This window comes from Neovison vison, chromosome 4 (assembly GCF_020171115.1).
Source record: "Neovison vison isolate M4711 chromosome 4, ASM_NN_V1, whole genome shotgun sequence".
NCBI classification, from domain to species: Eukaryota; Metazoa; Chordata; class Mammalia; order Carnivora; family Mustelidae; genus Neogale; species Neogale vison.
The window spans coordinates 37123892-37139413 of record NC_058094.1 but is presented as its reverse complement, the minus strand read 5'-3'; the positions used below and the strand labels follow the sequence as shown (position 1 = coordinate 37139413).

At 37.6% G+C, this 15522-nt stretch overlaps 1 protein-coding gene across 1 annotated transcript in view; it reads right to left on the bottom strand.

Moving 5' to 3' along the window:
- RGS22 (regulator of G protein signaling 22) overlaps window positions 1-13930 on the bottom strand; it is a 90014-nt gene extending 76084 nt beyond the window's left edge. Inside the window, exons 1-4 of the mRNA XM_044247103.1 lie at window positions 13851-13930; window positions 5315-5400; window positions 4207-4375; window positions 674-803 (exon numbers count right to left, since the gene is read on the bottom strand). Of these exons, the coding sequence (XP_044103038.1) occupies window positions 674-803; window positions 4207-4375; window positions 5315-5400; window positions 13851-13901 (436 nt within the window). The 5' untranslated portion in view covers window positions 13902-13930. The remainder of the gene's footprint in view (window positions 1-673; window positions 804-4206; window positions 4376-5314; window positions 5401-13850) is intronic.
- Window positions 13931-15522: the final 1592 nt, after the last annotated feature.

Genomic DNA, 15522 nt, shown 5'->3' with positions numbered 1-15522 from the left:
CTCTCTCTCTGCCTGCCTCTCTGCCTACTTGTAATATCTCTCTGTGACAAATAAATAAATAAAATCTTTAAACCCATTCTCTTTTTCCCATGTCAAGCTGCCTCTCAAAAAACAGTAGAAGGGTGCCTAGGTGGCTCAGTCAGTCAAGTGTTGGTCTTTTGATTTCAGCTCAGGTCACGATCTCAGGGTTGTGAAATGGAGCCCCACGTTGGGCTCTGCGTTTAGGGGGAGTCAGCCTGAGATCCTCTCTCTCCCTTGGCCCCTCCCCCAGCTCGATTTCTCTCTCTCTCTTAAACAAATAATTCTTTGAAGATAAAAAGTTAGAAAGGGACGCCTGGGTGGCTCAGTTGGTTGAGCAGCTGCCTTCGGCTCAGGTCATGATCCCAGCATCCTGGGATCGAGTCCCACATCGGGCTCCTTGCTCGGCAGGGAGCCTGTTTCTCCCTCTGCCTCTGCCTGCCATTCTGTCTGCCTGTGCTCGCTCTCCCTCTCTCTCTCTGATAAATAAATAAAATCTTTAAAAAAAAAAAAAAAACAGTTAGAAAGTGAAGCGGGTAGGGGGTAGGAATGGAGATTATCCCCCCACCACCACCACGTGTTGTACTGAGAGAGTAGAATAATAAGCAAAGATTTGAAAAGGAGTTCTGAAATCATTCTTGTCCTTTCTGCTTACCAGAAACAGATGAAACAACCGGAGTTTCAAGTTTGCTGTGGACTACATAAGTTGGTAATGAAAACGTGGATGCTGTTTGCAGACTCTGTTTCGCTAAGGCAAACCAATCTTTTGTTTGAGTATAGGAGGCCTAGGAAGAAAGGAGCACCTTTGTTTAACGTTGAGATTAGCAGGGTTCTCCCAATCGCAGACCTCGCGTTGTCCTTAGAACGTTAAATTTGCGTAGTACAACATGAAAGGGAAAATGATGCCATGGAAGGGAAAGAATGCCATACAGAAAACAGTTCATTACCTGAGAATAATGGGAAGGAAATTTCAACTGGGAAATTTCAATGGGAAGGAGATTATCTAGATATTAGAGGACCAAAGGTAAAAAGGAGCCCAGTATTCACTAACGCCTTCTCCACTCTTCCACCAGAGGCATGCAGCCCTCCTTCCTGGCTGCATTATAGGGTCATGCCATCCCACACTGTCTTGGCAGTCATTTGACTCCTTGGTTCTTGGCTATATCTTTTGCCAGCTACTCCCACATTTATAACTTCCCAATTATTTCCTGCCCCTAATTCTGTCTGATCTGGCTCTGTGTTTTTTACCACACCGCCCTAATATCACAGACTTACTCTCAGGAGTACTGAACCACCCCCACCCCACCAGGCTCAACGACCCACGCCTTTGACTGTTTTCCCAGCTTTGCTTGGATTGTAGGCTTCCTGACAACTGATTCCTAACTCCACCTGACCCTGGATGGAGCCTTCAATTTTTCCTTCGCTTTGTGCACCCTCGAGCCAGCTGACGCAGTTCCCCAGCTGACCTTCAGCTTCCAGAATCCCAGTCCTGAGAAGCCTGTTTCTCAGCTGTCCTGGGAAGATTCCTATGCCTGCCTCTCTCAGTAATGTCCTCACAATCTTTCTAAGATAATCCAGATTGTTCAACAGAAGCAGAGTGGGGAGCGTCCAGCATTACTCAGCATTACTCTCCTTTCTCCTTTCTCCAGATGGGTTGTCCCCAGGCTGGCCCTTCACGTCAGGAATTCACACAAGAGGCAGGCCTCAAAATGGAATAGGTATTGTTCTCTGACTGTGATACAGAATTAGCAGGGCAAGTTGGGCCACACAAGGAGATCAGAAAGCAAGAGAGAGAAATGAAAAGTGTCACCTAGGTAGTCACTGCCCCTCTTAGAAGTAAGGTTTTCTACATAGATAAAAGCTTTGAAAGATTCTAATTTCCTTTTGTTCTCTCTTTTCCTTCCTTTAAAGCTAAGTCATTTGGGTACCTGGGTGGCTCAGGTGGTTAAGCGACTGCCATTGGCTCGGGTCATGACCCTGAAGTCCCAGGATTGGGTCCCACATTGGACTCCCTGCTCAGCAGGGAGTCTGCTTCTCCCTCTGACCCTCCCCCACACTGAGCTCTCTCTTTCTCTTTCATTCCCTCTCTCTCTCAAATATATAAATATAATCTTTTAAAATAAAACCAAGGCATTTATTATTAAATTAATTTATTAAATAATAAATTATTAAATTTATTATTAAATATGTTCATTCAACATATATTTATTGAGTGACTACTCTCTTCTAAGCAGTATCCTAAGCACTGAGAAGGCCAAAATAATGAAGACCTGTCAGGGAATTGAGAGAGGCCAATAAACAAAAGTCCATGCTATTTCAACTTGGCAAAAAAGATTGCTGAGTAAAAATTAGGAGACAAGTAGTAAGTAGTCAGTCAGACAACCACTTAATATTTTTAAGAGATGAGTCAATTGTTCGTGTTTAGGTGGTATAATGAAGACTCAAAGAAATATTAACAGTTATCAACATAAAGATTAATCTTTGTCCACAGTCATGATTTAAATGATTTAGGGACTCAAAATAGTCCTCCAAGTTCAAAAGCTATTAAGAAAATATCAGTTGGGTGACTGGTTGGCTCAGTTGGTTGAACAACCAACTCTTGATTTCCTCTAGGGTCATGATCTCAGGGTCGTGAGATCAAGCCCCATGTCAGACTCCAAGCTTAGCATGGAGTCTGCTTGTCCCTCTCCCTCCTCCTCTGCCCCTACCCCTCATTCTATCTCTAGAATAAATAAGTAAAAAGAAAATCTTTTTTTAAAAGTATATTAGAGGGTGTCTGGGAGGCTTAGTTGGTTAAGCGACTGCCTTTGGCTCAGGGCATAATCCTGGAATTCCAGGATTAAGACCCACATCAGGCTCTCTGCTAAGTGGGGAGTCTGCTTCTCCCTCTGACCCTACCCTCTCCTGTGCTCACCCTCTCTCTCTAAGTAAATAAAACCTTAAAAAAAAAAAAAAAAGGATATAGGTAAAGCGTCAATCAAGTGGAGAGAATTGAGTTTTTTCATACAGAAAATAGCAAAAGTAAACTAGTTTAAATCTTACTCTTACATTCAATTTAATTTACATGTAAAGACTCAGATCTTATTTCCCAAGATTGATTCTTCCTGTTCTAAGTTTATTGACCTGTACTATCAGTACATTTTTTATAACATTCCTGACATTTCTATAATACATAAGAAAAAAAATACTTAAAAATAAGTATAAAGAGAGACATGCTTTTAGTACATTCCCAGCATGAACTCAGTGGAAATAACGCAACTGGCAAAATTTCAAACACTTTTGCCAAATAATAATGATAGAAATGCCAAACTACAAAATTAAATAGGAACTACGCATGAAAATAAATGGTCAGGTAAGACAAGTTAAGTCTATATATTCCAACAGAGATGGTAAATGGTTTTCCTTTTGTATGACATCTTTGATCAATTGGAAGTGCTTGCCTAGAGGGCTGTGTTGAAAAGAATTTGGAGCCAAGTCTTAGCTCAGCAGGAAAATTGCCGTGATTGATTAGCAATGTCTGTCATGAATGGAAGCTAGAAGAGCAGCAACACATGGGCCACATATTTGCAATTCCTGGTTTTGTACAGAGCTGTGTATAGGAAATGTGTTCCCAGAAAGAAGACCTGATAATTAGAGGCCAGAGATCAAACAACGGTTTTCACTACAACATGACTCTCCAGAAAGGCGTTTGATTCTAGGTTAGATCTCTTCCAGTGCACCCATACCAACCTAGCATTTCTTCGCGGAGGACAAATTTATCTGATAACGGTGAAAGGGTCATGCCTTTTACTGCTGAGGAACAATCCTGACAATAGGGAGGAGAAGACCCAATTTATCATCATTTTGTACAAAAATTAGAGACTCCGAACAATGACAATTTTGGAATGAATAATGAAACCATGGATACAATTCAAGTTACCCTTCCTTGCTTCCTGGGTGACTCTGAGCCTATTCTTCAATCTTTCATTTGTTCCTCTGTACACATGAAGATAATAATACCAATTACATTTCGAGTGAACAAGTGCAGAGCAAAGGCGTCAGCATAACTGCACAAAAAGTTTTGCTAAACCTGCCTTAGAAGTACTTGAAATCACTTCCCCTGTTCAAGTGGTACAAATGCAATTCTTATCCCTAAAATGAGAAGTCTCCTTGAAGTGCCAAGTCATGAAGAAACACTCATACTTTTACCTCGCCAAGAGAAATGTAGAACTTTTTCATGATGATAACATTCTCTTCTTCAGCAACAGGTGGTGGTGGGCTGGCTGGTTTTTTCAGGACCCACGGGGAAAAATCTGCATTAAGTGTGAAGTTCATACCCGATCCACTCCATCTCACTTGTGAGACCAATTTGGCTAATCTGCATTTTAGAAATCATACAAAACTTGAAATAAGTTTCAAAGATGGTAGAATTCAGGGGGTGAAAAAAACCCTAAAATTTTATTTTGTTTTATTTTCAAGTTGATCTCCTCACTTTGCACAATGGTTCTCTTAGGATCTGCTCCAATTAACGGCTTATTCACAGAACTACTAACTAATAATGACTCTTTTATTTTACTTGATTTTTAAAATGGGATTCTAAGTATAGGTCAAATTTCAGTAAAATTTCAGAACGTTTAGGTATTTACACATTATAAGTCAGGAAATATAAAAGAAAAACTTGATCCACTATGACATGCCTTTTTATGACATACTTATATTTGTTTTTTTTTTAAGATTTTATTTATTTATTTGACAGAGAGAGATCACAAGTAGATAGAGAGGCAGGCAGAGAGAGAGGAAGGGAAGCAGGCTCCCTGCTGAGCAGAGAGCCCGATGCGGGACTCAATCCCAGGACCCTGAGATCATGACCTGAGCCAAAGGCAGCGGCTTAACACACTGAGCCACCCAGGCGCCCCTTATATTTGTTTATTAACAGTCTGCACCATTATCACGAGTAGATAATTTTTATTTTTTTAAATTTCTTTTCAGTGTTTCAGAATTCACTCTTTGTGCACCACACCATCCATGCAATACGTGCCCTCCTTAACATCCATAAGTAGATACTTTTTAAAACATAATGATCGAAGAAGCACAGCTGAAGTACATTTATTAAGAACTATTCCTGTGAGTTCTCTTTGGAAAAGTTAAGTGGTTTTTACAAACACTCTATCACTCACATACTATAGCAGGTGGGATACAAAGTCCACTGGGTTTAAAAGTATACAATTTTATTAAGAAAGTACAGAAAAATGATTTTAGGTGGGAAAAAAAAAACCCAGGCAATTAAAAACTAGGTTTGTTGATGGGACTACAATACCTGTATTCAAAGTAACAATCACTTTCCAGGAACGCTGGAAGTCTCTCTTTTTTGATCCACTCAATACCTTCTTCACGACTGAGACACTATTAGAGGACAAGTGAAAAAGAAAAAGAGTCAAAGAAAATCACATTTCAGTACAGTCAAGACCTAGTCACTAGAGTAGTATTACCCGGAGCCCTGCGTCGACCTTCCTCACAAGAGAGAGCAAGGACCTTGGAATCACACATTTGAAGCCACTGCTTGCCTTCCGCTACTTGCTTAATCTCTCAACAGCCCTGCATCAACTATTAGCCCCATTTACAGATTAACAAACAATCCAGAGAAGTTAAATAACCTACTGAAGGAAGAGATGTGAGGAAAAAAAGTCACTTTCCATATTTGCACAGTTGCAAAATTGATTTAAAAAAAAAATCTTATCAAGTGTTCTGGTTAGAACACTTGATAAGACCACTGTGGTCATGACAGTCCCCTGTCCCTCCAATTTTAGAAAATTTGGTTAACTGTGTAACATCCCCATGCACTATTTGGGAATACCAAGGTTAGCAAGAAAGATAAGGCCCTGAGGGGCCTGGGTGGCTCAGTCAGTTAAGCTTCTGCCTTCAGCTCAGGTCACAATCTCAGGGTCCTGGGATGAAGACTGTTGGGCTCCCTGGTCAGTGCAGAGCCTGCTTCTTCCCTCTCCCTCTGCCTACTGCTCCCTCTCTCTCTGTCAAGTAAATAAAATCAGGAAGGAAGGAAGGTTGTAAGGTAGGAAGGAAGTGGGGGAGGAAGGGAGGGAGGAAGGAAGGAAGGAAGAAAATGTCTTTAAGGAATTTACAGATAATTCAATAAGTAATAGTAGTAGAGCACAGTGCCCAAGTTCGGGTTTCTGTGGGAGAGCACCAGGGCACTAAAACAGTGAAGGTTTTCTCAGAGAACAAAGGCGGGAAGCCAGCTGGAGAAGCAGGCGGGCATAATTACGATGCTCTTTCCAATGACATTAAGGCGTTCCGATTTTATTTAGAGGTTGTGAGGACCATTCAAAGTCATGGAAGAGTTACTGAGCTGCGGCTCATTCTCAAATTTTTACTCACTAATGATTCTCTTTTTGTCTTATATGCACTTTTCCCCCAGAAAGCTAAGGAATGTCAGTCCTTTGAACACTAAACAAATGTTCCTGGATAAGTAAAACCACTGGTACAGCACACATCCCAGTGAGGCAAGGGTGAAGGCGTTTATGGGACTTCCGTTGCTTATCTGCTGAGGCAGTGGTTGTGCTGGGATATTAACCTCAGTCAGCACAGCCCACTGCTCACTGTGAGGAGATGAAAGGCTCACAGAGCAGCGCTGCCAACATCTGACGGGCTGATGTTCTTGAGCGTGCACCTGTGCTCAACACTGCTCGCACGTGGCATGAAGTCCTTAAGCTCCCCACGGCTGGAGAACAATGCTTTCCTTCTGTTCAGTCCAAAAACAGCCATTTGGCCCTGACCAAAGACTATCTTCTTGTAATGAAAAAACAGAAGAAACTTTGGAAGCAGCCAGCACCTGAACAGTAGCGTCTTGTTGATGGTCTTATTGCTTATGAGTGAGATCTGAAGGACACGTGCATCTTGTAGTCAGAAAAACTCCAAAGAGGCCTCCACGTAATGCTACACACAGACAGCCACACACGACTCTTGGATTCTCGTTAACAATGCATTCAGTGCATCCCAGAAAGACACCAGACCACGTATTAAGACCGGTACACACCCTTGAGGAACACTAAAAGGTTGTCAAGACTAGTCAGTCATAAAAAATCAATTTGCCTAATATTTACTCAGTGAACAGTTCACTGATAACTCATCCCCTTTTGAATGTCCCTGTATCTATCTGACCCAAAAAATGAAATGGAACGAAAAGTTTAAAAGGACTAAAATCAAAACGGATGAGAAGTCTTTAGTCATACTGCCAAAATGTCCCTTTAAGGTGTTTACAAATAACTAAAATACGAAGACCAAAGGGAAAAAAAAAAAAAACAACCCAGGGGCTCCTGAGTGGCTCAGCGGGTTAAAGCCTCTGCCTTCAGCCCAGGTCATGATTCCAGGGTCCTGGGATCGAGCCCCACATCGGGCTCTCTGCTCAGTGCAGAGCCTGCTTCTCTCTCTCTCTCTGCCTGCCTCTCTGCCTACTTGTGTTCTCTGTCAAATAAATAAATAAAATCTTTAAAAAAAAAAAACCAGAACAATCTGGCCAAACATAAAATGACAACTTAATAAATACCTATGAAAAGCACAGAAATAATTTACCTAAGGGAAAATTATTTACTCCTTAAAACTAAAAAAAAAACAAACAAAAAAGCAAAACAACAACAACAAAAAAACATACATACAGCAAAAATCCATCCTTTTTAGGTACCAGCTCTACACATTTTAACACTTACAGTTGAATAACCATGACTAGAATCATAGTGAAGAGTTCCAGCATCCTCCAAACTTCCTCCTGCCGCTTTGCATTTAATGACTCCCTCTAACCCCACGCCCTGGCAACCACCAACTGGTTCTCCGCAGTTGGGCCTTTTCCAAAGTGTCATATAAGTGGAATCAATATAGGACGTATCTTCCTTCATTTAGCATGATGCATTTGAGATTGACCTATGTTCTTAGACGGATCGCTGGTTCGTTCCTCTTCATTCCTCTTCAGCTGAGTGGTACTCCACTGTATGGATGAACCACGGTTTGTTCATTCACTCCCCACTTAAAGGAAATTTGGGTTTATTACAGCTTTGGGTGATTATAAAGGAACTACAGAATTTCACATACAGGTATTTGTGTGAACGGAGCTTTTCATTTTTCTTTGGTAATATCCAGAAGTAGGGCAGATGTGTAGTATGGTATATGCTTAATTTAGAAAGCTAACTGCCAAACTGTTTTCCAAAATGGAATTCTCATCAACGATGTAAGAATTCCAAATGCTCTGCATATTGACTGGTACTTGGTATCGTCAATGGGTGTTGCATAGTTTACTCATTCTAAAAGGTGTGTAGAAATAGTTCATTGAGATTTATGGATGTGTGTATACATACACATTGCCCTTTATTATAACTTTGAGATATAATTCACATTTCATACAATTCACCCATTTAAAATATATAATCCAATGGTTTTTAGTATATTCCCAAACCACCACCTTGATAAAATTTCATCACTTTCCAGAAAACTTCATATCCATTAGCAGTCACTCTCCGTTCCACATCAAGTCGCCACCCCTATCTCCCAGTATTGACTGCATTTCTCTTATGATTAATGTTGAGGATCTTCTCATATGCATTTTTGTCATCTGTACATCTTCTTTGGAGAAATGTCTATTCAGATCCTATGTCTATTTTTTAAAACTGAAGTATAATGAACATACAGTGTTATATTAGTTTCAGGTGTACTATATACTGATTCAACAATTCTGTACATTATTCAGTACTCATCCCAGTAAGTGTACCCTTAATCTTTTTTATCTCACCCACCTTTCTACCCCTTCCCCTCTGACAACCACCAGTTTGCTCTCTATAGTCGAGTCTGGTTTTTTGTCTCTTTTCATTGTCTGTTTTATTTCTTAAATTCCACATATGAGTGAAACCATATGACAGTTGTCTTTCACTGACTGACTTATTTCACTTAGCATTATACCCTCTAGATCTATTCATGTTGTTGCAAATGGTAAGATCTCGAAGATTTCATTCTTTTTCATGGGAATGATTCAGTCATATATAGCACATCTTCTTTATCCATTCATCTATCAATGAACAGATGGGTTGCTTCCATATCTGGCTATTATAAATAATGCTGCAATAAACGTAAGCATTCATGTACCTTTTTTTTTTCCAATTTATTTATTTTCAGAAAAACATTATTCATTATTTTTTCACCACACCCAGTGCTCCATGCAAGCCGTGCCCTCTAATACCCACCACCTGGTACCCCAACCTCCACCCCCCCGCCACTTCAAACCCCTCATGTACCTTTTTGAATTAGAGTTTCCATTTGCTTTCGGTAAATACCCAGTATGGCATTACTGGATCATATGGTAATTCTATCTTTTAAATTTTTGAGGCAACTGCATAATGTTTTCCACAGTGGCTGCACCAATTTGCATTCCCACCAACAGTGCATGAGGGCTCCATCTTCTGCACATCCTTGCCAACACTTACTATTTCTTGTCTTTTTGATTCTAGCCATTCTGACAGGTATCTCACTGTAATTTTGATTTGAATTTTGCTGATGGTTAGTGATGTTGAACATATTTTCAGGTGTCTGTTGGCCGTCTGTCTGTCTGTCTTTGGAAAAATGTATTTTCAAGTTCTCTGCCCACTTTTTTTTTCAAGTTTTTATTTAAATTCCAGTTAGTTAATATGCAGTGTAGTATTAGTTTCAGGTGTAGGATTTAGTGATTCAACCCTTCCATACAACACCCCATGCTCATCACAAGTGCACTCTTTAATCCCCATCACCTGTTTCACCAATCCTCCCACCCACTCCCCTCTAGTAACCATCAGTTTGTTCTTTTTCTGTTTCTTGGTTTGCCTCTCTTTTCCCCCCTTATATTCATTTGTTTTGTTTCTTAAATTCCACATATGAGGGAAATCTGTCTTTCTCTGATTCACTTATTTTGCTTAGTATAATACTCTCTAGTTCCATCTACATTGTTGTAAATGGCAAAATTTCATTGTTTTTGATGGCTAAATAATATTCTAATATATGAATATTAGGTAATATATTAGAATAATATATATACTAGATAATATATTAAAATAATATCTATAAATACACACACACTCCACATTTATCCATTCATCAGTCGATGGACATTTGGGCTTGTTCCATAATTTGGCTATTGTTGATAATGCTACTATAAACATTAGGATGCATATATCCCTTCAAATTATTATTTTTGTATCCTTTGGGTAAATACCTAGTAGTGCAATTGCTGGATCATAAGGTAGTTGTTTTAACTTTTTAAGGAAACTCCATACTGTTTTCCAGAGTACTCTGTCCATTTTTTAAATTGGATTGTTTATCCGGTGTCAAGTTCTTTATATTTAGCCTGCATATTAACCTCTTACTGGATATACTATTTGCAAGTATCTTCTCCCATTTTTGTTTTAATGATGGTTTTCCTTGTGTGCAGAAGCTTTTTATTTTGGTGTAATCCCACTATTTTAATTTTGCTTTTGTTTCCCTTGTCTGAAGAGACATCCCTAAAAAAATGTTTCCATGGCGGGTGCCTGGGTGGCTCAGTGGGTTGAGCCGCTGCCTTCGGCTCAGGTCATGATCTCAGGGTCCCGCATCGGGCTCTCTGCTCAGCGGGGAGCCTGCTTCCTCCTCTCTCTCTCTCTCTCTGCCTGCCTCTCTGCCTACTTGTGATGTCTCTCTGTCAAATAAATAAAATAAAAAATCTTAAAAAAAAAATGTTTCCATGGCTAAAGTCAAAGAATTTACTGCTTATGTTTTCTTCAGGTTTCAAATTTAGGTGTTTAATCCGTTTTGAGTTTATCTTTGTGTTTGGTGTAAGAACAGGGTCCAGTTTCATTGTTTCTCATGATGTCGTCCAGCTTTCCCAGCACCATTTGTTGAAGAAACTGTCATTTCTCCATTGTATATTCTTGCCTCCTTTGTTGTAGATTAACTGCAGGGTCTTTGGTGGCTCTATACAAATTTCTGTATTATTTCTTCTAGTTCTTTGAAAAGTGTAGTGTGTATTCTGAGAGGGATTGCATTAAATCTGTAGACTGCTTTGGGTAACATAGACATTTTAACAAAATTGGTTCTTCTAATTCATGTGCATGAAATATCTTCCCATTTGTATCTTCTTCATTTCCTTTCATCAGTGTTTTATCCTTTTCAGAATATGGATCTTTCTCCTCCTTGCTTAGGTTTATTCCTAGGTATTTTATTATTTTAGTGCAACTGCAAATGGGATTGTTTTCTTAATTTCTCTTTCTGCCACTTCATTTTTAGTGTATAGAAATGCAATAGATTTTTGGGGAACACTTACGTAGGATTTATTTTATATAAAAACTGAATCATATTACATACTTTAATTTACAACTTGGTTTTTCCAGTGAACAATACAACATGAGCATCTGTCTCATCAGGACAACAGACATGGCTCAAACACATTCTTTCTAATAGTCATATACTGTACCACAGTTCTTCAGTTGATAAACATATAATGTGTTTATGCTTCTGACATCAGTGCTGCAGTCAGCTCCTATACATACACATTTATTTGTATGGGATAAAAATCCCAAAGTGGCTTCCCAGACATAAGTCATAGTATTTTTAATTTTAACCAATTGTGCCAGATTAATTCCCAAAGATTGTAGCAATTAATATTTTACTAACACTAGATGTTGTTATTTTTTTAAATTATAGGCCCATTTCATGTGATGTGATGAGTACTGTACGATATTATATGCAACTGAAGAATTATCAAACTCTACTTCTGAAACTAATGATGTACTATTTGTTGGCTAATTAAATTAAAATTAAATAAATTGTAAGTCAATTTAATGTCTTAAAAAATGTTTTCTGGCTCTACTTACATTTGCATATTTAAGATCATTTGTGTTATTAAACATCTTTTTATTTGCTCATTTTCCATTTTAATTACTCTCTTGTACATAGTTTGTTGAATTACTTCAATTATTTTACTGGACTACTTGTCTTTTTCTTGAATAAGATTGGTAACAAATTAAGTAAAATGCATTTCCTCAAACTTGAAATTTTCTTTTTTTCTAAATCATTGCTTTATGTCATTTTCTAACATGTGAAATATTTTAATTTTGGTGTTCAGGTTTTTTATTATTTTGAGGATTCTGGAGTCCTTGATTTTGTGAGAGGATGGCTCAGATGTTAAGTTTACATACAAATTTTAATGGATTTTATTGTAATATTTCAGATTTTAAAACCATTTATTTATTAATATATAAATAAAGACAATTCAGCTTACTCTTGCAAATTGATAGTAATTATTTATATTTATTGTGTTTAAGCTTTGTCTAGGAAGTCTAAAATAATTTTGAATTAGTAATAAAAATATACTTTTTCTTTTCTTAGGATCTAATGGAGATGGTTACAGTATTTCACCATATACAGTGTGTACTCTTGATTTTGGGTAGGCTTTAACATATTTAAGCAATTTATTTTTTAATGAGTTTTCATTTGGCATGAGCTTGCATGAAATGCAACAGATTCATGTATACTAACTTTGTATCCTACAACTTTACTGTATTTATTTATCAGTGCTAGTAGTTTTTTGGTAGAGTCTTTAAGGTTTTCTACATATAATATCATGTCATCTGTAGTTAGTGAAAGTTTTATTTCTTCCTTACCAATCTGGATGCCTTTTATTTCTTTGTCTTGTCTAATTGCTATGGCTAGTACTTCTAATGCTATGTTGAATAAGAGTAGTAAGAGTGGACATCTTTGTCTTATTCTTGATCTTAGAGGAAAAGCTCTCAATTTTTCCCGATTGAAGATAATGTTAGCTGTGGGTTTTTCACATGTGGCTTTTATTATGTTGATGTATGTTTCCTCTAAACATACTTTGTTGAGAGTTTTTATCGTGAATGAATATTGTAATAATTTATATGGTGTTTTATAGTTCAGAATATATTTCCTTGTTCAAACTTCAATGATGCTATAACATGGTTTTTTATTTTTAATATTTATAAAAGCATTTTAAAGACTTTTATCATTATTAATACATTTAATTTGATGAAAGTAAATAAGAAAGAAATATACTGGAATTCAATAAAAGAAACATTGAAGAACTTTCAGGCTGGAAAAGAGCTATATCAGAAGTATTGAACATATTTTAGTCTAGTTTCATCAGATACTTCAAATCATGGAAAATGTTAAACATTCATTTTATTTTCAGTTGATCCACAACAAACCTAGTAGTAGGCAGTGAAGGAATCATCTGACAGGTGATGAAAATAAGGTTCATCAAAATGACTTGTTCAAGAACACAGAGCTGATAAGTTAAAGAGCCAAGATTAGAACCTGAGCTTGTTTTTGTTTGTTTGTTTGTTTTTGTTTTGTTTTGTTTTTACTCATGTTAATGAGACAAAATCCAAAATCCAGAAGCTGAGAGTAGAATTTAAGGCCAGGGATGTCAGGTTCACATAGTGTAACTTGAGGGTCAGAAATCATAATTCCCAACTGCTCATTAGGATAGAACCCAACCAGATAAATTCACTGTATACCCAAATTTTCTAGAATGCATCTAAACTATAAAGGATACACATATTTCTGCTGCCCCAAATTAACCTGATATCCTAAATATTCAAAGGGATTTATATGAATCTTCTCATATTGAAAATCTAACATCAACAAAATTGCTAGAATAAATTGGCCATTTGACATGAATAAGATGATAGAATAATGAATACTAAGTTTAAGTACAACAAAACTTCATATTGTTAAATTTCAGAAAGTTAAGCCCAAGGAACCTCATGTTAGTCTTACCTAATGTTTTATATACCTAGCAAGATATAAATTCAAACATACTTTCTTACCATGATATTGTAGTTGATATTAATGGTCTTATCTTCATAGGCGTCATTCATCTGAACAGGTTTAACATCATTCTTTCCTTTCCTTATGACATCATAGATGGGATTTCGAGGTTGTTGGTTTTGTAGAATTTTTTTCAGTTGCTTTTCCAGAAGTTGTGGAGCATTGTTAACTATTTCAAAAACTCCAAAATCCACATTAAATCTAATTGCCTCTGAAAAGGTCTGCAAAATAAATTTGCAAAAATAGACCTTATATTTCTATAAGCCAGAAATTCTAAGAATACTTGACACTTAATAAATGCATACACACACACACACACACACACACACATACAATTTTGTGTACTTAATCATTAGCTCTTCTCTTTAGGAGCGTGGAAATCTCTTGACTACAGATAAGGGAACCCAATGAATCCTTCCTTTCCAATGTACTTACGCCAAGAAGTAAGGATGTATTACAGCAGAAATTCCCTTTGCATAAACATCTTATCCCTGTGCTTTTTTGGAACTAGAAAGAAATACACACCTGGTCTCTATGAAGCAATGTTATTCTCTTAGGAGGGGGTGGATTACTAGGGAAGAATGAGTAAAGGAAGAAGAAATAACACTCCTGTTATCTCTTTCATCCCCAGGAGCCATGAAAGCTAAAGTCTCCCTTGCCCAAAAGGATAAAATTAAGTACAATGTGTTCTTCATCTAAGACTATTTCAACACCATTCCTGTCACTGTGAAAAAAAAGAGAGAAAGAGAGAGAGAGTGAAAGACAATAACATTTCTGAGCATTTCTCAGTAATTACTAAATGCTGCCAACTTTTATTTAAAGTCAGTCTGTTAATATACAACAGTCAGGCGTCTTGAGTTTAAATGCCAGCTTGCCAATAAGTAGCTCTGTGACTTTGAGTGAATCTTTAAACATGTTTGGAGCCTCCATCTCCTTAACAAATAAATAGTGGATTGGCTGTCTGTGTCTTTTCCCATTTTGCCCTCTACATCTAGAATCAGGTTCCTCTTTCAGAATTTGAACTTATTCTAGAATACCTTTCATGAACTATGTACTTGTATAGATTAATTTATAATATTTTTAGCTAGGTGATAGAAGACATCTAGCCCTTCCCCTTGAATCAATAACTGTCCTAGGGAGAGAATCAATTCTTTCAATTTTACTAAGAGATTGCTAGATAATAGTTAAAATTTAATGAATGGCAGGATGTCATAAAATTGGAGTTAGAAATATATATGTGCATATGTATAATTATCCACATATGTGTGTGTGTGTATATATACATATTCTTCTAATGTCAGGTAACATCACATCTCTAAAGTCTGACTGACTCCCCTTCTGAGGAGTTTAATGTGCATGGACAATAAAGTTCAATATGGGAGAGCCTGGGTGACTCAGTGGGTTAAGCCTCTGCCTTAGGCTCAGGTCATGATCTTTGGGATCGAGCCCCACATCAGGCTTCTGCTCAGCAGGGACCCTGCTTCCCCCTCTCTCTCTGCCTGCCTCTCTGCCTACTTGTGATATCTCTCTGCCAAATAAGTAAATAAACTTTTAAAAAAAATTTTCAATATGAATGGCAGTCTACAGGCCTAAAGGCCTCAGGGCTAAGACTTCTCCCTCAAAAATGACAAACATAGCTCAATGGACAAGTACCAACAATTACAAGTATAA